The sequence below is a fragment of the Chelmon rostratus genome, chromosome 8, assembly GCF_017976325.1.
Source record: "Chelmon rostratus isolate fCheRos1 chromosome 8, fCheRos1.pri, whole genome shotgun sequence".
Taxonomy (NCBI): Eukaryota; Metazoa; Chordata; class Actinopteri; order Chaetodontiformes; family Chaetodontidae; genus Chelmon; species Chelmon rostratus.
The window spans coordinates 14943073-14966988 of NC_055665.1; the positions used below are offsets into that span (position 1 = coordinate 14943073).

The following is a 23916-nucleotide window of genomic DNA, read 5'->3' on the forward strand; positions in this document are numbered from 1 at the left end:
ATCAAACAACAATGCAAAACCCAAATATATTCAGTTTCGTGTCTTATGAGACAAACAAAAGCAGCAAACTGAGAATCTGAGCATAAAAAAAGTTTGGTTTATGTTTTAAAAATGTGAAAATCATTCCAGCACTAATTGCAGTTACCTTCACCAGCTGCAATTACATGTGAAACTATCAAATATTTCGCAATAAAAAACGTAATCCGACAAGTTAGGAAAAATAAAAAGCAACATTTATTTATTTCCATTATCTCCACACCCTTGACACATTTTGATCTCCGCATGCTGGGCGGTTACAGTCAAACTTGTTTATTATATTGCTCGTTTAGCCTGAAAATAACGCCAGCTGACTCTCACCCTACCTGAGTACATGCATGTGTCCTACACAGGGACCTCACGGATCCACACTCAGAAAGGACTCTACAGTGACCCACACGGAACGTCTCCTGGGGCGGGCTCGCGAATCATCGGACGCTGTCGGCTTTTTCCGGCGATCTCGGTCAGTTAGCTAGCCAAGCTGATTAGCCTGCTACTACCAGCAAATGTTTGGAGGATATTTGTTGCTAGCTGAAGCCGAGTGGATGATACAAATAGTGTAGAAAAATGGCGGACGTCGAGGGGCAAGGAATTTGTTCGGCGGTCCCTCCGTTGCCTCACCCTTCCTCTCGTAACGGCTCCGGTAGCGGTAACGTTACACCGGGCACCGGCGGCAGCTGCCAGACGGCAACCACCGTTACCTCAGGCCCACGGCTAGTTCGCATAGTGAAGTCTGACTCGGGCTACGGTTTCAATGTTCGGGGACAAGTTAGTGAAGGTGGGCAACTACGGAGCATTAACGGTGAACTGTACGCTCCACTGCAGCATGTTAGCGCCGTTCTACCGGGAGGTGCTGCCGACAGAGCCGGTATCTCGAAGGGGGACAGGATTCTTGAGGTGTAAGTGGCTAACGTTACTGTCTTAGCTTAACCAAGAGCATGTAATGAGTAACGTGCAAATGACTCTTTTCATCTCAGAGTGGTTGTCAATGAAAATCAAGGCTGGACCTGTGGTCATCATTCACTGTCTCCTACCGGGACCACCAAAAAGCCTGCGTGTGCATGCACTAACATACTGGTCTTGCAGTGCAGAATAGCCGTTCACCCTAATGAAAGGAGTGTCTGTGTGTGTGTTCGAGAGAAAAGATCCAGGCATCATTAGGAATTCCCGTCACATTGAAACCTGTTCCACTCATCCACAGCATGCCAAATATTCTCAAGTCACCCCTTGTACGCATGTATGTCATCTTAACCAGAGGCAGTGTGTCACATTTCTGCAGTGGACCCTGCATGCAGCACAGCTTGCTTTTCTTATATTAATCCTGAAGGTTACAACAAGGCAAACCATTCGCATCAGCACCACTGAGTCTGGCGAATTAACGACACAGGCCTTAGATGTCACTATCCGTGAGCACGGATATGTGTGCTGCATTTAGGATAGCAGTGGCTCTCCTCACTGGCATGTTAGTATGCACGGGAATTGATTGCTGATGTTAGGCTCTGTTGCTATGGAGAGGAGCACGCAGCATACAGCTCAGCATCAGTGCTGGCGCTTCAGTGTTTATGTGGAATAGGGTGATGCAGAAAGGGAGGGATGCCTTCGGTTCAATTGTGATTGGCTTCACTCTCTGAAGTTCAGTATCTCATTGGTTGGCTTTTGCACACTGCTTTGGTAATGGATGGCCTGCAGTAACCTGGCAGTTTGTTGACCCCATTATTTCTATGTGCTTGTGTGCAGGCGTGTGGATGTATGCATGTGCATTTGCCCTTGTGTTTCATCGGCCTATCTCTTATTTTGGTCAATTTCACCCTTTGGTCGTTCATTGTGATGGATGTTATGTTTGTGTTCATGTTCAGGCCTAATTTATCTGGTCTCAGTGTAGGCTCCAACTAAGAGCACTTTACTAGCCTCATTTGGGACTGTTTCCTCTACTATGTCCCCAAACGGGGTAAAAATGACTAGATCTTCGTACATTCATTATTGCATTTAGCTGAAGATATGACTTTGGTGCTGCCATGCTGTCAAGGCACAGTATGTACACATTAAGTAAGTGTATACACAGTGGAGTGCCTGCATACTAGCTGCAGTGGTATAGAGCCTCTGCTATTCTATTTACAATCAATACTTCTTTGCACATTTACAAACAACTCCGCCTTTGATCCAGAATACTCTATAGTGCCAGACAACTTCTTTCAGCCTCCTTATTGATCATATGTGTAATGTTAAATGCTCAGGATATTTCCTGTTCTCTCTTTAAGCTATGCAGTGTATATTATTGTGGCTGTATTAGCTTTGAGTTTTGTGTGTGCATCTGTGCATGTTAGCTTTCAAAATCGTAGACTCACTATTCTTCAAAATAGATTATTGCCTTAAATTATCAAGACAAAAGAACTGAAGATATGACACACAGGAAAATGTCTCTTAAAAGCTATTTATCATACTCAGAAGTGCTGATCGTGCAAGTGCAAAGGCCACTACGTCAGGTGCTTATTATATAGTCATTAAGCTGCTCGAACCAAAGGGCTGCCAAAGTGCTTAGTCTATATTTTGTGTTGTAGGAGCCGGTGCTCTTTCTCCAACTACACCTGCAGGACGATTTTACTTGTGTCTCCCCGATCGGTCTTTGATTATGTCTGCCCTCATAATCATCTTTCCTCGCCAACACTAGTTCTAGCTTTGCAATGTGCACCATGGATTAGAAGGCCTCCCTGTACTCGCTGACATATTCATGTGAAGTAATCTCTTGCCATTGAGTTATTAGATATTAGAGAGCATGTGCCCACTGAACCTTAGCTGTGTGTGACCCTGTCAATGTGAGCCTACTGTGACATAACAGCTGACATAACGGATCAGCTGTCAGTCACAAGTTCGGTCCAAAGCAAGTTCTATCCGAAGCATATACAGTCTATATATATATATATATATATATATATATGTATGTATAGACACACACAGTGCATACATGTTGAAAATCAGCAAGCAGGACTTGTTAATGGTAGTAGTAGTTGGATTTACAGTGTTTTTGTCCATGTTTTGGGTATGTGTATTATCTAGATTACAACTTTTTCCTCTTTTTTCCTTCTCTTTTCTCCCCTCTGATTCATCTTTCCATTTCCACATGCACTGTTGTTCTTATCACTGCTACTTCTGATACGTAAGAGTTTGCCAGCAGATTTCACCAGTGGCAAGGATGTGAGCGCTCACTACCGATAGTTTTCATTGTACTGTACATTGACTGCTTCAGTAGTTCTCATGAGGAAGACAAGACAAAACATTTGTGGGCCTGTCTGAATATAAATTAGGCATGGCTGTATAGAAATTGTGAATGCTCTGAAGATTATATTAAAAGCAGGATTAGCATATACAAACTTTTTGTGTATTATTACATTATTGTTAAAGAATGTTTGAATTTTTGGTCAGAGGGTGCCATTGTATCAGAAGTTCAGAGCCCATCTTTCACTAACCACTTTATGCCACACATTTTGTGATTGAGATTCTCCCTAAGGTATTGACTGGGTTGCATTCAGGCCATGCAAATGAATGACAAGTGACATTTGAAGCAGTCTTTGGAAAATGTTCAAGTTGAAGTTAGGCCAACTTATGCACTCATGCTAATATTTGCAAGCATTTGTTTAAATTGCAAAACCCCATTACATCAGCACGAATCCTTGAGTACGAAATAATATAATTTACCAAATCTCCTCCTGGCATGGTTTGAATATTTATTTGCCAACCCACCCATGACAATAGAGTTTGTTTTAAGAAGTGTCACAGACAGCTGAAAGTGATGCTGAGAGCTTTCAGAGGAGATGCCGTGGCTGTTTTGAGTAAAGTTAACTACAGGTCAGGTCGGTACAGCGCTGTCATGCCTCTGACACATGCCTGCCAGAGGGCACACACCCAGTGTTGCTCATACTCAGCTGTGCTAATGACACAAAATGAAGGCCCTCTCCCTGAGGAGAAAGATGTGAACCCAAAGTGATTCTGAGGACAAAGCGTCTGTCACTCTTCCATGCATAAACAGGAGCTGTTTCCAAATGGTCCCTCATTTGCTATCTATTACTCTTTCTCCACTTTCTGCCTTTTCAGTCAGAATTTACGTACTGTTTAGGGTTTTCGATAGCTCATAAATACATTGTGCTAAGAATTTCATAATTCAGTGCTTCACCCTTCCCCTGGAGATGTGTTTACAATGCAAAATAATCAGAATTATAAGTGTCTGAATACAACAGTCCTTTATAAATGCTGCCTTTGTGTAACTCACCAATTTTTCATTGTTGCTGTCAGTGTGTCTAAGATCAGTTTTGATGCTGCTGTTAGTAGTATTATTGTGTTTAATTGTTTTATGTTGTTTGTAATTGTTATCTTGTATTTTTACTCCTGCATATGAAAACCATACCAGTATAATGTAGTCCAGTACAAACTCCAGCCTCAAAATGTGCCACAGGTCCAAACAACATATATAGCAGTCTTATTGAAAATGTGTATTTTGACCAAGATAGTATTTATTGCAGTATATAATGAAATTCTCTGCATAAATAAAAAAAGTGTACAACAGTGATAAAACTGAACTAACAGTCTCACTGCTCCAACATCCACATCCTTTCCTCCATGTTTTCAACAGTAATGGTGTGAATGTGGAGGGAGCGACCCACAAGCAGGTGGTGGACCTGATCCGGGCCGGAGAGAGGGAGCTGGTGCTGGCCGTGCTGTCCGTACCGCCCCAGGAGGCTGACTGCCTGGATCCTGGAGATGACATCTCAGCCCAGTCCTGCTATGACTACTCCGACAAGCAGGCCGTCCCCATTTCTGTGCCGAGCTACAAACACACCGAGCTCAGCCAGGAAAAGTTTGTGGTGGGTGAACTTGGGTGAATACATAGGTGGCAAATTAAGAGGAGGAGAATGACTGAGTAAAGACTCACATAGGAAGACTGGCCAGTGAAAGAGTGTAGTGTAAACTGAAGTGGATGAGCCATACCAAATGATAAGAATCATTTTTTTGCAGCAAATCACAACACAGGTCTGACTACAGTGTCTGCGACTTTATTGTGAACTCTGTCCTCTCAGGTCTGATGCATCAACAAAGAATTAGAAATAATCCTTGTTCGTTCATTTTTCATTATTTATTTTCTTTCCCCTGCCTCTCTTCCAGGTATATAATGTGTACATGGCAGGCAGGCAGCTGTGCTCGAAGCGCTACCGTGAATTCGTGATCCTACACCAAAACCTAAAGAGGGAGTTTGCCAACTTTACGTTTCCCAAGCTGCCTGGGAAATGGCCTTTTTCCCTGTCAGAGCAGCAGCTGGATGCACGACGCAGAGGTCTGGAAGAATACCTAGAGAAAGGTCAGAAAGAGAGAAGGGGCTTCTGTGTCTCTGCAAAACTTCTGTAAAGCCAAAATAATGTTAGTCGTTAGCATCTTAGCATCTGGGGTGTGTAAAGTTGAATAATAGGGCAAAAAGAGTGGAAAGGTCTGAGAGAAATATTGTCCACTTCCAGTTATTACTAACTACACTGCTTATGTCATTCACTACTGTTTCATATATTACACATAAAAAACTCTTGACCTAATATGATTTGCTTCCTGTCTGCAGTGTGCTCCGTACGGGTAATCGGAGAAAGTGACATCATGCAAGAGTTCCTGTCTGAGTCAGATGAGGTAAAAAGGAAAAACCTCCCTGTGTGTGCCGTCTAGCAGTCCTCTGCCTGTGACTCACCACACAGTTTGTCTCTCCTTCTCGTGCCCTAGAACTATAACGGGGTGTCAGACGTGGAGTTGAGAATAGCCATGCCCGATAAAACCACACTCACTGTCAGAGTCCGCAAAAACTCCACTACAGACCAGGTCTACCAGGTAAAGCACAGACAGGACTATATTATATTAATCATTGTACTCCAGATCTCATTGTAGTCAACTCGCCAAAGTTTTCCGTTTCCTTTTTTCACCACCTCTCGTTCTGTTTCTGCCTCTCTCTCTCTTTCAGGCCGTGGTTCTAAAGCTAGGGATGGACAGTGTAACGGCCAGCTACTTTGCCCTGTTTGAGGTCATCAACCACACCTTCGGTCAGTAAGAACATGTAATTGAGCTTTGAGTTTGTGTGTGTGCTCCTTTTCTGCACTGAAAATGTTTTCCATCTTTGTCACGACCCCTCAACAGCATCCTTTTCAAATTAATCCAAAATCAATAGAGTGGCCGTGTACTTGAATGTTTTTACATGTCACTATAGCTGGTCCTCGGTTTCTCAAGGCTAGTGCAGCTAAAATGGACCTGAACTGTGTGCTCTGTCTGTTACTACAAAGACAGAAGCAGCAGCACCATAGCAGTAAAAATTTGGGATTTTAATAAGTTTTACATGCAGGTGGCAAGAGTTCAGAATTATTTCTTTATTAGACAACTAATAAATGAGAACTTAAGCATTTTTTTCTTCCTCACTGATCTGGAGAAAGTCATCCATGTATTTATCAGTTGCAGGTTAGATTATTATAAATATTTGCAGCCCTTCCACTCTCCAAAGTCTCTCTCATTTGCCAAATGGGTGGAAAGGCAGCTGCTTGAGTTCTACCTGGAGGAAAAACACAATGATGAATCACCGCCCTTCATCCAGCCTTTTCACACTGGGTTACCATTTAGTTTCATGGTTGGCTTGAAGATACTTTTCTTGCATTTAATGTGCTATAAAGTATTACCAAAGTTAGATCAACGACCCTTTTAACCCTATATGCATCTGTTGGCTGTGATAAACTGGCCCTTTGCCTTTGCCAGAGCTGTTAGACTTTGGTCTGCCTGAGAAGCTTAGACTAAATGTCTGTCATCTGTCACAGCTTGAAATTGATCCCCAGTCTTGCTTTCACTATAACACCTCTGTTCTCAACTCTGTAACACCTCTTCTCTTCTGTTTGATGCTTTCTTTTATTGCCTTGCAATAGGTCATTTTTGTCCAATTTTAAATGTAAACAAACTTTAAAAAATAGTTTAACAGAACTGAGATTCGACAGCCATGATAGTTCACCTGGTAGAGCACAAGCCCCACATACTAAGCATACTAAGGCTGTTTCCTTACCAAACCAGAGTCCTTTGCTGCATGTTCAGCCCCATTCTCTCTGCCTGCTTTCCTGTCTCTCAGCAGCTGCACAAAATAAAGGCAAAAAGGCCAAAAAACTGTTAAAACCAAGAATGGGATATCACTCTCTCCTTTCTTCTTTCCCTCCCTCCCTTTTTTCAGTACGTAAGCTTGCCCCCAACGAGTTCCCCCACAAACTGTATGTACAGAACTATACCTCAGCCATCCCAGGAACCTGCCTCACCCTGCGCAAGTGGCTCTTCACTACAGAAGAGGAGATTCTGCTCAATGACAACCAGCTTGCTGTTAACTACTTCTTTCACCAGGTGTGTGCATATGTCTGTCTTTCTTCATGGTGTGTGTGTTTATTCATATGTGGGGTTTTTTTGTTTTGTTTTTAACAGTGTCCCCTATTTGACCCTGTCTCTGCAGGCCGTGGATGATGTAAAGAAAGGCTTCATCAAAGCAGAACAGAAGTCCTACCAGCTGCAGAAGCTGGCAGAGCAGAAGAAGATGTCTATGGTCAGTCTCTCACATATGGACAGACACCACACAGCTGCTACTGTAACAGACAGAGACATATAGAGTTACTCATTGCAGTTCAGTGCGTCTTATGTTACCTCCCTTCCCTCTCTCCCACCTGTCTCCCTCCACTGTGTGTGATGTAACAAAGTGGAAAACAGTGAGAGTGTAGGTTTGGCTGGAGTGTCAAAGACACAAATCATTGTAGAAAATGAGTGAGTTACGTATTTTCTGTCTGAAAACATAAATAAATTACCCTCATTTTGGAGAGATTAAACTTGCCCCAACAGGTAAATGTAATACACCATATTTTCAGATCAGTTGTGCTGCAGAGAATAACTAGTGTCTGACTGTGGCTCATCCTGCATCTAAACTTCAGTCAATTGCAGATCTACATATTGTAATATATATAACTATCTTGTCTCCTCTGCCTCTTTCTCTCTCAGTATCTGAGTTTGTTGAGGGGTTGCGAGGACTACAATGAGATCATATTCCCCCACTGTTCCTGCGACTCCCGACGTAAAGGCCACGTCATCACAGCCATCAGCATTCACCACTTCAAGCTACATGCCTGCACTGAGGAAGGGACACTTGAGGCAAGGGCAGCTGTTTGTTGCCATGTGTCCCTTTGTTTAAACATATTATTGTATGTGCAGTGGAGATAGTGTACTAAAGCCTCAGTGTTGTTCCAGAACCAGGTGATTGCGTTCGACTGGGGGGAGATGCAGAGGTGGGACACAGATGAGGAGGGCATGGCATTCTGTTTTGAATATGCACGAGGAGAGAAGAAACCACGCTGGGTCAAGATATTCACACCCTATGTGAGTAACGTGCACCTCATTACACATGTGCTACTCTCTGCAAAAAAACAGATAAGTGCATTTTTAACATGTTAAAATGTTCCTTTAAATTATCCTGAATGTTGCAGACGAGTATGATCTGTACAGTAAATATAATGGTGCTGCAGGCACCTGGCTAGCTTAGCTTTGCAGAAAGACTGGACAAAATAAAATCAGCCTACCAGCAGGTAAAGTTCACCTGACTGCTGGTGGTAGCTCGTTAGCTTAGTTTAGCGCAAACACTGAGAATAGAAGGAGACGGCTAGCTTGGCTCTATCAAATGATAACAAAACATACCAGCACCTCTAAAGCTCAACAGTTAACACATTGCATCTAGTTTGTTTAATCCACACAACAATTTACTCTTAAGTTACACAGTTTCTACAGTCTTTATTGGCTCTGAGCAGTTGCTATGCAACCAGCACAGCCTCCAATATGGTCCCAACCAAGAAAGAGCCACATAACTGTTGCTAAAACAGCAAATTTCATTTTTTACACTTTTTTTCTACAGATTAAGCAAAAGAAAAATAACGTGTTAATCACTGAGCTTTAAAGATGGTGGTAGGTGTATCTTGTTACCATTTGACAGAGCCAGGCCAGCTGTTTCCTTCTGTTTCCAGTCTTTGTAATAACCTGCTGCTGGCTGTAACCTTATATTTACGGTCCAGACATGAGAGTGGGATTGATCACGACATATAACTCTCTGCCAGAGAGCGAAAAAGCACATTTCCCAAAATGTCAAACTATTCCTTTAAAGGAAAATATGTAAACCTTATCAACACCAGTCTCTTTTTAATCTAAATCCCTGTTTCTGTCTTTGTATTTACTGTCCATGGCTGATGTTTAGTTCAACTACATGCACGAGTGCTTTGAGAGAGTCTTCTGCGAGCTGAAATGGAGGAAAGAGGTAAGGACCATCTACCATGCTATCAGACAAATCTAGTACTATTACAAGCCATTTATTTGTGTTTTTAATTTTGTCTTTTTTCACACCTGTAATGTGTGTGTTTCTACAGGTGGAAGACGAGGCTACAGACAAGGACAATAAGAACTGCAGTAAAGATGGTATGTGTGGCAAGGTAAGGCTTTGCCTGCCTCTGTCTAGTCTATGATCCAGTAATAGCTTTGGTGACTTTCTGTGTTTCTGTCTCTGAGTTTGTGTGTCTTCGTCTTTATTGCTGCTTCGTTTGCAGAATATTTTCCAGCTGCTGAGGCACAGAAGGGATGGAGGCACCTAGGAAGGGAGATCGTTACCTCTTAGCTGGACACCGTCATCACCGACTCAGCTCAGTTCAGCCCCCATCTAGCCCCAGACCCAGCAACACTCTGCTATTAACCAAGTGGTCATCATTTACACCCCATCAGCTACAACATGAGAAGCTACCCCTGACACACGCAAACCAACGAGCATCTGCAACTGAACAGATTGATTAAACAGAAACCTAAGCTACAGAAACATGAACCAGAACTCTTGAATCCAGCACATCATATTCATGCATTAAGCAGAGCCCTGTCAAAAAGAGATGAGGACTCTATAGACTTAAAGTCATGGATTCATGCAAGCCTTCTTCTTACTGGCAGGGACTTGAAGTGAAATGTGACTAGTATATGGGAAGAGAGAGCTGAAGTGAATATAAGGAAATATCAGTGGACTAACAAGGGAAAATGAATGTGGAAGACAGATAACACATGCTGAGGGTTGACCGCAGGGAGCACTTAGCATCTCAGTTTTATGGATCAGAGCAGCAGTGTCTTCTTTGTCTTTTTGGCCAGTTGTTAGCGTGCAAGCGTGTTTGTGCTAACTGTACATGCAAGGGGGCCCCAGAAGGCAAGGGGGCCAACCCAAGTGAGGCCCCTAAGGTTGTAAGTCACAGCTGAATTACGTCACATGCATAAATTTTCATCCGTTTGCCGCAAAATTTGCATTTATAAAAAGAAAATAGTTAACAATGTATTGTGGCAAATGAGAGAATGGAGACAGAAAGCAGGCATTTTGTAGGATTGTTAGACACATTTTTCTGTCATAGGTTTGGCACACAGCACACAGATTTGACACACGAGCAGGAACAAACTTTAGACTAATGTTGCACTTTATCCAACAGTATTAAAAACCTCCAAATTTGTGAAATGTAAAAACAATACTGGAACTAGCCTGCACTTAGTTTACATTAATTTTTTGACTGACTGACTACAGTATGACAATGTACTGCATAATCAGATGGTATGTGCAGTGTGCAGAGACATGCATTTAACTTTTCTGTATTTATAGTATTATAAGAACACTCCATCCTAATGTTTTGAGGCCGTTGTAGAGCAGCAGTGATGTGGAGCATTGATCAGACAGCCTAGTTCACTATATTTAGTGTGCATTACCCATATGAGACAGCAGGGGTCCTTCTCCTCCTGCGTGCTCTCTTGCAGGCAGTGATTACTTTGTTCCTGAGTACTCCCACATGATTTATAATAGGCCTGTAATTCAAACGGCAGCACTATTTATCTCTGTAGCTGGTCTTTTGCTGTATTGTTAAACCACTCATGCACTCCAGATTCAGGTTAAGTGGGAAGAGGATTTCTTAGCGAAAAGCCTGCACCCTTCATCGACATGATAGATATGAGGGCAACTGCACATTCACTAAAGGCTTTGTAGCAACTGATCACATAACTGCAGTGTAATGTAATAATAAACAGTGTAATTTAATGTCCCTCTAAATGAGCCCAGTTAATGTTCTCTTTCCTAGAATAATGTAATAATAATAATGTAATAACATAATTATCTGATGATGCAATGGTGACTTCAGGCTGACAAATAAATAAAACATAAAATAATGTAATTACAGGTTATGACATCATTAAATCTGAGGAGTTTTAATGCTGACATTAAACAAACATTACTACCTTGTCAAATCAAAATACTTAAATTGCATTTTCAACTCATTTAGAGGGACATTTTCCTTACTTGATCTGAAAGATACTACATGTGCAGTTGCTACCAGCTTTTGTAAGGTGAGCCTTTGTATTAGTGCAGGGTGATGTTGTTTATTATCATGATAGCGATATGCATACTTTCCAAAAAAAATATACTCTTTAAAATAATATGGCTAATTAATGCAAGATCACATGCAAGATAACCTAACTGATGCTTGAAGCAAAGACAATCATGTGATCAAGATACGATGCCACAGATGTCAGTAAATCACAATATTCAATTATCGCCAAGCCATAACGCCTTTTCAGCTTGTAATGGGAATATCAGCAGTATTTTTTGCTCTCCACAAACATGTAAAGAGCCATACATAGGTTGGCATCAGTGGCTGTTACTAAGAGTGCTTTTTGTAACGATGGTGCTGTTCACAAAAGCCATTTTTGGTGATGAATGAGCTTCAACAGACCTTGGTAGGTGTGTAAAGGAGGTTTAATTGAATGTGTTGAGCCTTGAATTGAGAGATTGAATGTTCAATCCTAAAGGCTGAGTGCATTTCCCAGGATTCTCACCTGTTTACTGGACCATGTCTGACGTGTTCGATTGTCTGATCTTTCCACCTCCAAGTGTGTGCCCCCCCCTCCCCACTCATTTGGACTAAAGTTAAGCGTCACTAACATTATTTATTTCAGTAAGATACAATGTTAAAGTCAGCGTCTCTGTTGTTCAGTTTTTCACCTGATATGGTTTGGCTTTCAGAGAGCCATGCGAAGAAGACGATGGAGATTGACAACCTGCAGATTCTTTGACATGTTGAAATGTAAAATTTAAGACAAAGTGTTTGGTTACTGTACTCGCTTACTGTAATAAATTGTAACATATTCTTTTAAATAAACCGATTTATTGATGCAAAGTTGTTGGTTTTTCTTGTTAACTTGGTGTGGTGTACGTGTGTGTGCTTGTTTGTGTGCACTTGTACTGGCTACATAGTGAGGAGAGAACAAATTTTCAACCAACGGAGTGAGGACATTTTTGCTGGTCCTCATAACTTCAGAGGGCTGTTTGAGGGTTCAGGCTTGGTTTTATGGGTTAGGTTAGAACTGGGTTAGGTTAGGTTAGGGTAAGAGGCTAGGGAATGCATTATGTCAATGTGGGTCCTCACAAGGATAGAATAACGTGCATGTCAGGGAGGAGGATGGCTGGAGGGACGTGTATTACCCACAAGCCATAGAGCAAGACTCATCTTCCTTATGAGGACAGGTCCCCATAATGTACCAAAGACTTGGGTCAGGGTAGGTTAGGTGTGGGTGACAAGGGTTGGGGTTTCGCAAGTAGTGGCTATGGTTAGGATAAGTCTAAAGGAAATGAATGTAAATCAATGTATGTCCCCAAAAGTGATAGAAACACAATTTTGTGTGTGTGTGTGTGTGTGTGTGTGTGAACCTGAGACAACGTCAACAGGTGGGAGTTGAGAATGGAGGACTGCCAAAATCATGAAGTTACACATAAGCCTCTCAGTGAGCAGACTGAGATTTATCCTATTCAGATGATTTCGTGCTCGTTCTCCCACCCCCCCTGTCTGTACCCACATCTGTTTTCTTTCTTCCTCTCTCCCTCATTGCCCTCCTCTTCCCTCCTCATCTCCAGCGTCTTTTAATGAGATCTGGGAGACAATTACCCAACAGGCAGTGAAATAGCTGTTCCACATCGACCTGCATCGAGTGCCTGCACCCAGTAATTAATAGCTATTGACTGTTGGTGATGGAGGATATTCACTCGGAATATCTGAATTTTGAGAAGCTAACATCTCTGGGCTAGAGACCTGTCCTGAAAGGTGTCTAGCACATTGTCAGAGGAGAGCGTTGATCAGTTTCATACCAGGCCTTGATCACATGAAGATGATAAGTAGCTTGAAGGTTGATTTATAATAATACATTAAGATAGGAGCGTTACAGTGGCTCAGTTGTTTCAGACTGCATGTTATCCTGTACTGGTGGATTTTTTTCAGTCTCCTCCTTCACGCAAGTCAAGAGGACTGGGATTGTCTGTGGAACACCTGCCAACCCATCTGGGGTATCCTCCTCTTCACTTTTAAAGTGAGAAAAGCTTACCGACTATAAATAAGCTAGTAAAGTAAGAGAATATTGTGTAGTCATAGCTTTCTTTCTGATTTCAGATAGTTCTTTGACATTTTCTAATTGATTTGACTATTAAAATGCAGTCATATCAATTTTTACTCCCCTCTTTTATGCTCCCTCCCTCTCTTGTTTTTCCACATGACCAAACACAATAAAGAAGTGACGGCACTGCACAAGCAGCAGTGTAAGTGAACAGTGTGTGTGTGTGAGCTTGAGACATAAAGAGACGGCTAGCTTTAGAAGTATGTGTGGTTGCTGCATTAAGTCTGCAGCAGGGTCCCCGCTTCACCTCTTGATGTGAGAGTGGATTTGTTTGCGCTGCTGTTTGTGGATGTGGGTGCAAATTTGTGAGACAACTGCAGCCGTGCATTGCAGCGGCCCCTTGATACCAAACACATGCTTTCTCCATCCCACTCTCCTGCCCGCTGCATCATGCGCCTCTGGTTCGTATGGCTTGTTTGTTTCTCCTCTGAACAAGCGGCTCTGCGTGAGCTGTCGACTCCGAGCAGGTGGATGACTGAGTCACCGCAGGAGGAGAGTATCTTAGATGTATTACCTGCACTGTATTGCATCTCTCAGCTGTGTTAAGCAGCAGCACTGGCAGGCACATAGACAGAAGGAGCTCAGAAGGCCATTGAAATGCATAGTTATTTGCTCCAGTAGTGAAGTGCCCTGCCTGCACATACTGTACTGACAATGAAAAAGTTTAAAGCCAAATTAATGTCCTCAGGGCTGAAGGTTCGAGTACCGCTGTGCCAAGACACCAATTAGCCAAATTCAATCATCCATAAAGTGTTTGCATTATTTCATAGTCAATCATTTTACTTGGGATTGTTTGCCAAAACCCTTCACATAAATTTTGATCAAGACATCCTTTGCCAATTCAGAATATATGTCCAGTCACCCTTTAACGCTGCTCTAAGTACAGTTAAGCAGCAGCAGCATGCCAGAGACTGAGGAGGGGGGGATTCGCTCCTCTCCTCCTCCTCTCCTCTCCCCCTCCTCTCTCATTAATGAGCAATCAGTTAAAAACTTTATCGGCTCCTATTTGCTTTCTCAGCACATTTGTCCCCCCCTCCCCTGTTTCTCTCAACCATGCAACCACCTTCTTTCTGTTCTCTCTCGTCATCCTGTGCCCTCTCTGCCTCTGTGCCCCTGCATAGCCCTCCCTTCCATCTCTCTTTCTCTCTGTGTCTTCCTTTTGCCCTCTTCATTGCTGTGCTTCATTACCTCCATCTTCCCTTTCCTCTCTCTGTGGCACTTTTTCCCCTCATACCCATCCCTTCACTCCTGCCGTCCTCTGTCTATGCGTCCTTTTGAAACTTCGATCGAAGGCGTGGGAGAACATTTGATGTGCCTGGAGAGTACAAAAGACGAGACAATTTATCGTAACATTTACAGCGTCTGTCCCAACCCATTGGCACTCAAGTGTCCAGCGTCTTTTAATGAGATCTGGCATGTATGGCATGATTTACCTTCAAAGGCAGGGTCTTAGATATCATTATTTTCTGTGAGCAGATGAGGGAAGGTATGCTGCGTGTCTACAAGATAAAAAAGCCTTGTGAAAAGCTGACATGGCCAGTGATTTCTCTCTTCTCTCTTTCACACTGCACTCTGAACCTTATCTGTGTCTGCACAGAAACACAATAATGCTCCACATCATGAACAAAACCAAAGGCTTTGAAATATTTGGTCTTGCTGTAACCATGGAAGTGTGTTATTGTATAGTTCAGCTCTACAGAAAGTGAATGATAAACGTAAAAGCATGTATACAGCATATTTTTCTAGGGATATTAGTAAATTTAGTATTAAGATAATTTGTTTGACAAAGTTGCTGCAGAACAACAGTGTCAGTAAATGACTTTTCTTTGTCAGTTTTTAATCTCAGGAAGTATTCATGTGGAAAAATAACTCATCACAATGACTTTATACATAAAAAAAATTAACTTGGGGAAACTCATAATGGAACTGAAAATTAATTTGAAATTCTAAAAAAGCGAATGAACAGAGAAACCCTTCAGTGGTGATAAAATGTGTGTGCCGGTGTATTCATAATACTCTGGTCTGTATTGTCAGGAAGCGCTTCCGCTGAAAATCACACAGTAAACATAATCAGCTTTAATGTAACTCTGAAAGCGTGACTGTGAAATGATCCTGCATGAGTGTAATTATTTTACATGCAACACATCAGTGTCCAGTTTTTCTACTGAGCATCGTCATGTAGCATCCCCAGCGGCAGTAAAAATGCTTTATTACAAATTTAATAAAGTCATGCATCCCCTGTTCCAAAAACCTCTTCACTTCTTATTCAACTGCAAAAAATTTTTTTTGATTTTGTTGATTAATCCACAAATCAGCCATGTTCCAATGAGACATTTGATGCTCTGATGAGAGTTTCAGTCCATTTTTTAAGATAAAAATCATCAAAGCAATCAAGGCATGAAATGATTCTTCGCTTTTTTACGACTGGAGTGCCGCCCTTTAGGAGAAACAAACATGTCAGTCAGTGCATGGTAATCGTATTGGTAATGCTTCTGAATCATAGTCCACTCCACACGTGCCGCAGTCCATTCCAGCCTACTAAAAAGAAAATATGTGCTGTCGTATGTCCCTGGGTCATCAACAGCAATTGTGCTTCCTGCAAATCTTCATCTGTATTATCCCTCAGCATCTCCCGCTCTCTCAAATCTCTTTGTTTTTGGTCTGTCAGAGGAAGTCTTTTGACAGTGCTACTCCAAAGTTGGGTGCAGCCATGAGAATAGCGATGGTACAGATGATGTTGAAAACACTGAATCCCACCAGGAACAGGCGGTCGATGACAGCTGCAGCAAACTGCCACTGCTCCGCCAAACTGAGCTGCCGGTCCTGTTCCCTGACACGCTCGACTAAAAACTGCACCTCCAGCAGAAGAGCCTGCAGCTGGCCGTCTACTGCCACAGATCGAATCACACTGCTGTGGGTGTGAATGGCAGCTGATCTCCCTGCTCCACCCACAGCCTCCAGGCCGCAGGGTCCAGAGGATGTAGTCGATGGGTCAGGGTCTGGGGATACCGCAGATTCTTGTGGGGGACTCCCAAACTTGGACGATGGGAGGTGGTGATGGATAGGTGTACCTCCAGCCAGTCCTCCTCCTGCTGCTGCTGCTCCCTCTCCTTCTCCACCTAGTCCACTGTTAACCCTCCCAAAACTTGTGCTGCTCCTCTGAAGTGGTTCCAGCTCTGCAGTTGTCTGGAAGCCCATGTAAAGCAGATGACCATTGGGCTGCGGATGTGGATTGGGGCTGGGATCTCTATGGCTGGGATTCGGAAGGAGGACGGCCTGAGTGTTGGGCCGGTGGGGCAGTGGGTGTGACAGAGGGTGTGACAGAGGGTGGTTGAGCTGAGCCAGGCTAGCCTGCAGAGAGTTGAGGCTTTGGGGGAGAACGGAGGGCACTGGTGTGGGGATGGTGGTGGTGGTGGTGGTGGTGGTAGGAGAGGACAGGGCCTTGCTCTGGGAGTCTACCCGGCTGTTGGAAAGAGTCGGCTCCGCTCCCTCACCTGGACGCTTCATCCGCAGGAACCAAGGAACCCACTGCAGCAGAACCAAGTGCACCTGACCCACAGTGACACAAGACTACTTTATGGTCTTTATTGGCCTTTGACATATTGCTGATCAGCTACAAGCACATCCAATATGCTTATCATGCAACAATAAACCTCCAGCTTTAAAACTTGGCGCAACATCATGGTGCATTATTTCAACATATCTTCACATTAATCATTATTCACCTTAATCAAAAATCTCAATACAGGCTCCAAAACTCACACTTTACACTGACTGGTTTAACACAATCTCCCCCACGAAGCTGAACAGTGAAATTTAACACTCTGACTTCCTCACAAACAGACCCCACACAGTTCAGATTGGCTGTCACACCTCCTACACTCTATTGCTGAACACTGGAGCCCCTCAGGGCTGTGTGCTCAGCTCCTCCCTGTTCACACTGTCTACACATAACTACAATCCCTAGCATGGAGAGAGCTCCAATTTGCAGATGATACCACCACCACCAAAGCAGCAATCTTGCAGAGCGGTGCACAGAGGAAAACCTACCGCTCAGTTTCTACTAAAGCGAGGCGTTGATTGTTGATCATAGATAAAAGGAGGCAAAGACATACCCCTGTCTACATCAGAGGCATCACAGCTTCTGTCCAAAGGCTGTGTTTTTTTGTTGTGTGTGTAGCATAAAGGGACTACAGCTTGCATGTCATTGTACAACCACATGTTAAATAAATTAACCTTGAATCTTGATTATCAAAGCTCACCAAACGTGGCATGTGTCCACTGTTGGGGTTGTGGTGATGGAACTGAAGGACGATGACTGTGGCTACTACGGACATCCCGACAATCACCATGGTGCTGGCAAAGTACTGACCTGAGACAGACAGGAGCAGAGCACATTTCACTCATAAAGGCGCTGACGATGTGTATGTTGTGAACAATGTCAGTTCCCTGCTAACAGCTACACACATGTCCATGGATAGAAGGAAACTGACCTATCAGGGGAACAGAATCTGAAGTGGCGGGCATAATCTCCGCAACCATCAGCATGAAGACAGTCAGAGAAAGCAGAACCGTGATGCCTGGAGGCAGACATGAGACACGAGGGAGTAGTGGGTTGCAAAGTAAAAAGGAGGGAAGAAGAAACACTCAGTGGAACAGTATATTTGGTATGTTGCACTTGACTTCTCGCCACAATCATCTGTCTTTCTGACACTCTTAGGAAAACTCATTCGATTTTAGTCTTAGTCTCATCTTCCCTCCTGCCTCTCTGTCTTTGTCTTCTCTCTGTCTCTTCTTCCCTCCCTCTCAGTCCTCCTGACACTGTACAAAGCACTGCATAGCCGTCTGAAAGTTTTCTAGTAATGTTGACAGGGAGACGTTGTAAGAGAAGAGTGAAATAAGCCCATGCTTTCACAAGGAAAGAATATCCAGCAAATCTTACGGCAGATGCGCCTACTGTTTTCCATTCTCTCATTTTCAGCTGCTCTTTTTGTAACACCATCTCTCTAATCCACCCTCCTCTCTCTGTACTCACCCAGGCTGATCTTCTCCCCCGAGTTGGCAGGGAGCAGGAAGACCAGCAGGGTCATAGAGGAGAGGAGCACACAAGGGATGAGGAGGTTGAGAGCGTAAAACAGGGTCCTCCTTCGCAAAGTCACCACAAAGGTAACATCTGGGTAGGGCTCTGCACAGCAATCATAGAAAACTTCATGACGACCTCCAGGCACCTCTGAGGAAGAAGAAAGGCACAGATGCGGTGAAGATGGCATTATAATGCAGAAAACACCAGAGAGTGCTGAGAAAGCAAGAAACCAACATAAAAGAATTGTATTTTGTTACAACCATTGAATATTTTTGACTGAGTGAGAGAGAAATGGGATGCACAGCGCTGTGAAATGAGAAGCACATCAAGAAAAGTCTGACATATGACCAGCAGCATAAAAAGCTGTTATTGAGCACAACTGAAATTGATCGTAGAAGGACACATTTTTATCTCCTATAAATGATACATTACTGTTTTTTTCTATCATACAGAAAGTGCATAAAAACATATAAAAAACATCAAAGCTGAAGTGTATCGCCATTGCATTTGCATTGGTTCAGTTTCAGTTTACAAGGCATACTTCAACTTCTTCTCCTACTTGAATCTAATTGTAGATCTATATATAACTCCAATTAATCTTTAGGTCTTTTTAGGTCATGCACAACGCTGCATGGCAGCAGTATAAACACTGTTACCAAGCAACACTGCTTGTCATCCAGGGCCTAGACATGCCGTCTTACCCAGCAGGTCCCACTCTCCGTTAGGCATGTATCCTGACACATCTGCCTCCTTCATCTGGAGGTCCAGCAGCCAGCCATCAAATGTCCAGGAGCCAAACTTCAGTTCACAGCGCTGGATGTCAAATGGAAACCATCGCACGTCCACGTTGCATGTGCTGATAAATATTCCTTGAAAAGCAGTGGGGAAAATAGGGAAACTGGTGAAAAGAAAAGCAAACATCAAAGTTAAGTGAAATCATCCCAAGATGTAATGAAGGATGAAAAACTTAATTAAAAATGTTGTTTGGTGCAGCCATCTGGAGGTAAGTGAAGGAGAGAATATTTGATTGCAGTAATTCATTTGCAGCATGAGTAGTATGTATGCATGCAGATGTCTGATTGAAGAAATGGTTTGTGAGGACAAGGTGCTGATTAAAAATATAAAGCTTACCTGGAGGAAGATACTCACAGAAGCCGCTGGAGTTCACCAGCACATTGGTCTTGAAGGTGGCATCAAACTTATCATGAGCACTGGAGGACAGTAGCACAGTGATGAGATCATTTAGAGCTCAGCAGCACTGGGTATGTGTGCATGTCTGTGTGCCACATACCTGTTGTAAAGCAGTATGTCAGGTGTCCAGACCTGGTCAGCAGTGAAACGGAGGTTCTTAACTCCAGGATACTCAGACTGGTTCCACTGGAGGTAGTGGTCGTACCACTGCTGGTAGACACAAGCACAACACTAGTTTTATATAAAGTTTATATATAAAACGTACATAAATAAGCATCAACAAGACACACTGTCAGCCTTGTTTTCCAAAATGTAATCTCGCTATTGTTCAGTCTTCTCTGTGCACACATCTTTTGCATGTCCTGGAGGAAGGTGCCCTCCTCTTTTGCTCTTCCTGAGGTTTTTTCCCTCTTTTATGATCATTTTTTCAATAGTCATATTATTATCATTTATTAGGACAGATTGTAAAGCCCATTGAAGCCACTTGTGACTTGTGAGCTTGGGCTATATAAATAAGATAATAAAAAATATTCATATTAAAGCCATGTTTTGCACAAGAAGGATGAAGCAATTTAGTAGTTTAGTACAAATGTCTTCGCCCTGCTAGAGCATCCATTATCATAACACTGAAACAGCATCTGGGATTTTACCATGTAACTGATCCTGCAAGGGATGGGGGCATACAGAAAGATTTTCACTACACAGATCAATACCACAGTGTCAATTGTTGTTCATTATACTCACCATCTGCAGCCAGGCATTCGTGGTGATGATCTGATTCTTTTCATCCTTGCGTAACACAAAGCACATACAACAATCGTTTTGTTTTTTTGTTTTTTAATTTCTTACAGTAAAGATTTTCAAATATATAAAATAAAATAAAATAAAATAAAATAAATAATAAATAAATAAAAAGAAAAGAAAAGAAAGAAAAAGTACATTTTTCAATGCTAAAGTTTAATGCTAAGATATACTTTATATAAAAGTCTAACACAGGACAAGCTGCTACAGTTTTAATTGCTTGTTGTTTTAGAGAGTGAGGAAATGAAAAACTGTATTGTTTGAACTCTTTGGGAAATAAGCATGGTTTCTGACCTGTGGATCTACATTTATAGACATAGAAATTGGCTGTTATAATAACAAGATTAATCGTGTACATGAGCGTTTTTCTGCATATCAGACCAAAGAACAAAACTCTCACCAATATTCTCAGTCATAAAAGCACGTCAGTTTCAGGATGTCCATAACAGAAACCTTTTAAGATAATAGGCGATTTAACGATTTAAAAGATAGCTCCATAGTTTTTCCTGTCTGTCTAAAAACACGACTCAGATTTACAGAATTATTGGTCCCTGTAACTGTCCTCTACTCTCCAAAGTGGTTTTGAAGAGATCGTGTTTGTGTACATGTGGTCTAATGGATTGTTCTGTTTAAAGTGTATTTGTTATCTTGTGATTATATATTTTGCTCTCTTATGGAAACCATATTTTTTCAGTAATGTGTAATTTAGCTTGGCAATAATTCAAGTCATTAAAGCTTATTTGAATTGAAATGAGAAAGGGCTCCCTCTCTAATCGTACTAATCACACCACTGTTACTTCTGCCTTGTCGTTGTGTTTTTAATTGTTCTTGTATAGTTCCTATTTCTACTTTAACTCTTGTTTTAGTTTGGAATACTGTACTCCTTATTTTATTTTTTTACTTTCTCTATATATCTGTACTTATTTCTTTCTTTGTACTTCTACAGCAACCAAATTTCCCCTCTGGGGATCAATGAACAAACTTCACTTATCTTATCTAATTCCAATTTAAGTGAGCCACAGTCCTCATTCAGGTGAAACAATGCATTCCTACGTGTATCTAAAGATGATATAAGGCTTCAGCAATCTGAAAAATCAAGTCAGTATTGTCTGAAGTTACAGCTGTTTTAGGATGAAATTGTCTCTTTGTGTTATTAAGCTTTGGAATATGGCCATTTTATTGGAGTCAGATTGTTGAAGCCTTGTGTTAGCTTCGGCTAAGCTTTAGAGTGTACTACATTAGGAGACAATCTTTTCTTCACCAGCATGGGGAGGAGGAACTATCAGAGTGACCAATAACTCTTTAAATATGTAAGTACCTAAGTACAGATGTATCAGCATTAGAACCTATCCTTTGTTGTTGTTGCATGAGGTGTATTATTATTATAGTGTATGATGCATTTCTGCCGTGCATACCACATCCATGACCTGCATTAGAGTGAAGGAGAACTGAACAGTGAGAGCCTGGGAGTCGTTGGCCACCGGCCTCTCCATGGGATTGTAGTCCCTCAGCAGCTCTCTGAGCAGGAACCGCTGGTGAGGACCCTGCACTGACACTGAACAGGGGAGGGGGAGAGGGAGTTTAATGGACGGGAAAGGACTCACCCAAGAAGAGCAGGAGAGAAAGTGACAGGTACAAAGAGAAAGCTGTGTCAGGGAAGATGAGGAGAAAGCACTGAGGAGAAAACACCAGCAGAAAAACGGTGTGATTACAATGATAGAGGGATAGCGTCAAGGAGCGGTGTAGAAATTGTGGGCCAGGTGAATGAAAGAGAAGGAGGGGGAGAAACAAACTATAGAGGGTGGGCTTTTCTGGTATAGGAAAAGGTACTGTTTAAAAGATGGAATTGCTCTTAAAGGAGCACAGAGATCTATAGCAGAGAGGATGACACAGGACAAAGGAAGAATGAAAATGTGTGAGAGAAAACAGAGGAGAGGGGGCAGGAAGAAAAAGAGAGGGGAGAGCGGACAGACAGAATCCCGCTCCTCCTAATCAATTATATCTCTGATTGATCACCGGCAGACAGTCAAAGACTTTCCGCGGCCGTAAAATTTGTCAGTTTCATTCCATGCAGGAAATAGTGAGGCCATTAAACACTGAAACACCCCAGACAGACACACACAGCACTCACGACGATGAGAGCAGGGAGCTGTCTCTCCTCGCCCTATAACTCCGCCAAGGGCTTCGATTCACTCTTGATTGATTCTCCACAAGGCAATCACTTTGATGTGAAGGGAGTTATCATTGGTGGATATAAGATGCATGCTGAATAAGTTCAAAAAGTGCCATGCACTTTAAATAGATGCACAATGCCTCTTCAAACCACTTAATAAATACAGAAGGAGTGCTAAATGGTCGAAGATTAATGCACTGACTGTATGGTGTTAAATCTATATTCGCTTACTACAAGACCTTAATTAATATCAATATGACTCCACAGATGGCATGCCTATAATTCAGATTAATAGCCCCTTGTGTCCATAATGTCCAATCACAGTAAATTAACCACAAGCAGCCTCATAATCACCCTTCTCTGTTCCTCAACTATCTATCTATCTATCTATCTATCTATCTATCTATCTATCTATCTATCTATCTATCTATCTATCTATCTATCTATCTATCTATCTATCTATCTGTCTGTCTGTCTGTCTGTATATTTATGAGTATTCTCATCTATATCAACAATGCACAGTTCAGCTATGCAATATTGTCCCTTTCAAATAAATAAATAAATATGTAGTAAAGATATTTAGATTTCATACTGATTCTTCGCTCATTACAAAAATATTCCAGTTTTTTATGTCTGCCTGCACACCAACAGACTCTGTCCCGCTGTCTAAGTGAGCTGCTGGGAGCACCCTCATTAGGAACAGAGTGCTCGGTGGCACAGACATGCGAGAGCACAGTGCAGCAAACGCGGCACATGCAGAAAACAAACACACTTGTTCGAGCACAGTCTCACTCACAGCGCCAATGAGAGTCACTCACCCCGGAGCAGAGTCGTAAGTATCAACAGCCAGAGAGCCCCAGCCTGCCACATACTGCATTCCTCTGTGTTAACAAAGAAAGAGTGAAAGGGGGAGAAATAGGGAGAGAAGATGAGGGTGAAGATGAAGAAAGGAGAGGGAGATCTGGAGAGTAAGAAAGGTTGTAGAAAACAAGTGGAGAGAGCGTGGTACCGGCAGTGGCAGAGAAGGGAAAGGAGGAGAAGGGGGAGGAGGAGAGAGAGGAGGAGAGACAGAGAGGGTGAGAAATGCAGTGAATCGAATACTCCACCA

At 42.5% G+C, this 23916-nt stretch overlaps 2 protein-coding genes across 3 annotated transcripts; one reads left to right on the top strand and one right to left on the bottom strand.

Moving 5' to 3' along the window:
• The first annotated feature begins 512 nt into the window (after positions 1-512).
• Positions 513-12280, top strand: snx27b (sorting nexin 27b). 2 transcript variants are annotated; one of them, XM_041942598.1, is made up of 13 exons: positions 513-935; positions 4661-4892; positions 5191-5383; positions 5633-5697; positions 5788-5892; positions 6023-6101; positions 7262-7425; positions 7532-7621; positions 8068-8217; positions 8314-8442; positions 9308-9367; positions 9477-9539; positions 9654-12280. In XM_041942598.1, exons 1-13 carry the CDS (start codon positions 604-606, stop codon positions 9696-9698), a joined length of 1707 nt encoding a protein of 568 aa, XP_041798532.1. In that variant the 5' UTR covers positions 513-603; the 3' UTR covers positions 9699-12280. The 2 variants fall into 2 exon arrangements, with proteins under 2 accessions (XP_041798532.1, XP_041798531.1); XM_041942597.1 differs by having other exon boundaries at positions 9477-9525.
• A 3944-nt stretch (positions 12281-16224) lies between these two features.
• Positions 16225-23719, bottom strand: LOC121610709 (neuronal acetylcholine receptor subunit alpha-7-like). The gene is made up of 10 exons (XM_041942946.1): positions 23627-23719; positions 22051-22190; positions 20579-20623; positions 19935-20044; positions 19775-19854; positions 19345-19512; positions 18596-18790; positions 18054-18140; positions 17823-17932; positions 16225-17109 (listed from the first exon to the last, which is right to left on the bottom strand). The coding sequence occupies exons 1-10, from the start codon at positions 23676-23678 to the stop codon at positions 16225-16227; spliced, it is 1872 nt and encodes a 623-aa protein (XP_041798880.1). The 5' UTR covers positions 23679-23719.
• Between the last annotated feature and the right edge of the window lie 197 nt (positions 23720-23916).

Excerpts from the sequence above, each read along its gene's own strand:
- LOC121610709 (XM_041942946.1), bottom strand. The coding sequence starts at position 23,678 with ATGTGGCAGGCTGGGGCTCTCTGGCTGTTGATACTTACGACTCTGCTC. Across the intron at positions 22,191-23,626 it reads ACTTACGACTCTGCTCCGGG|TGTCAGTGCAGGGTCCTCAC; the intron begins GTGAGTGACTCT and ends TCCCCTGTTCAG. Across the intron at positions 18,141-18,595 it reads GGGGGAGAAGATCAGCCTGG|GCATCACGGTTCTGCTTTCT; the intron begins GTGAGTACAGAG and ends GTCTGCCTCCAG.
- snx27b (XM_041942597.1), top strand. The coding sequence starts at position 604 with ATGGCGGACGTCGAGGGGCAAGGAATTTGTTCGGCGGTCCCTCCGTTG. Across the intron at positions 4,893-5,190 it reads TCAGCCAGGAAAAGTTTGTG|GTATATAATGTGTACATGGC; the intron begins GTGGGTGAACTT and ends CCTCTCTTCCAG. Across the intron at positions 7,426-7,531 it reads TTAACTACTTCTTTCACCAG|GCCGTGGATGATGTAAAGAA; the intron begins GTGTGTGCATAT and ends CTGTCTCTGCAG.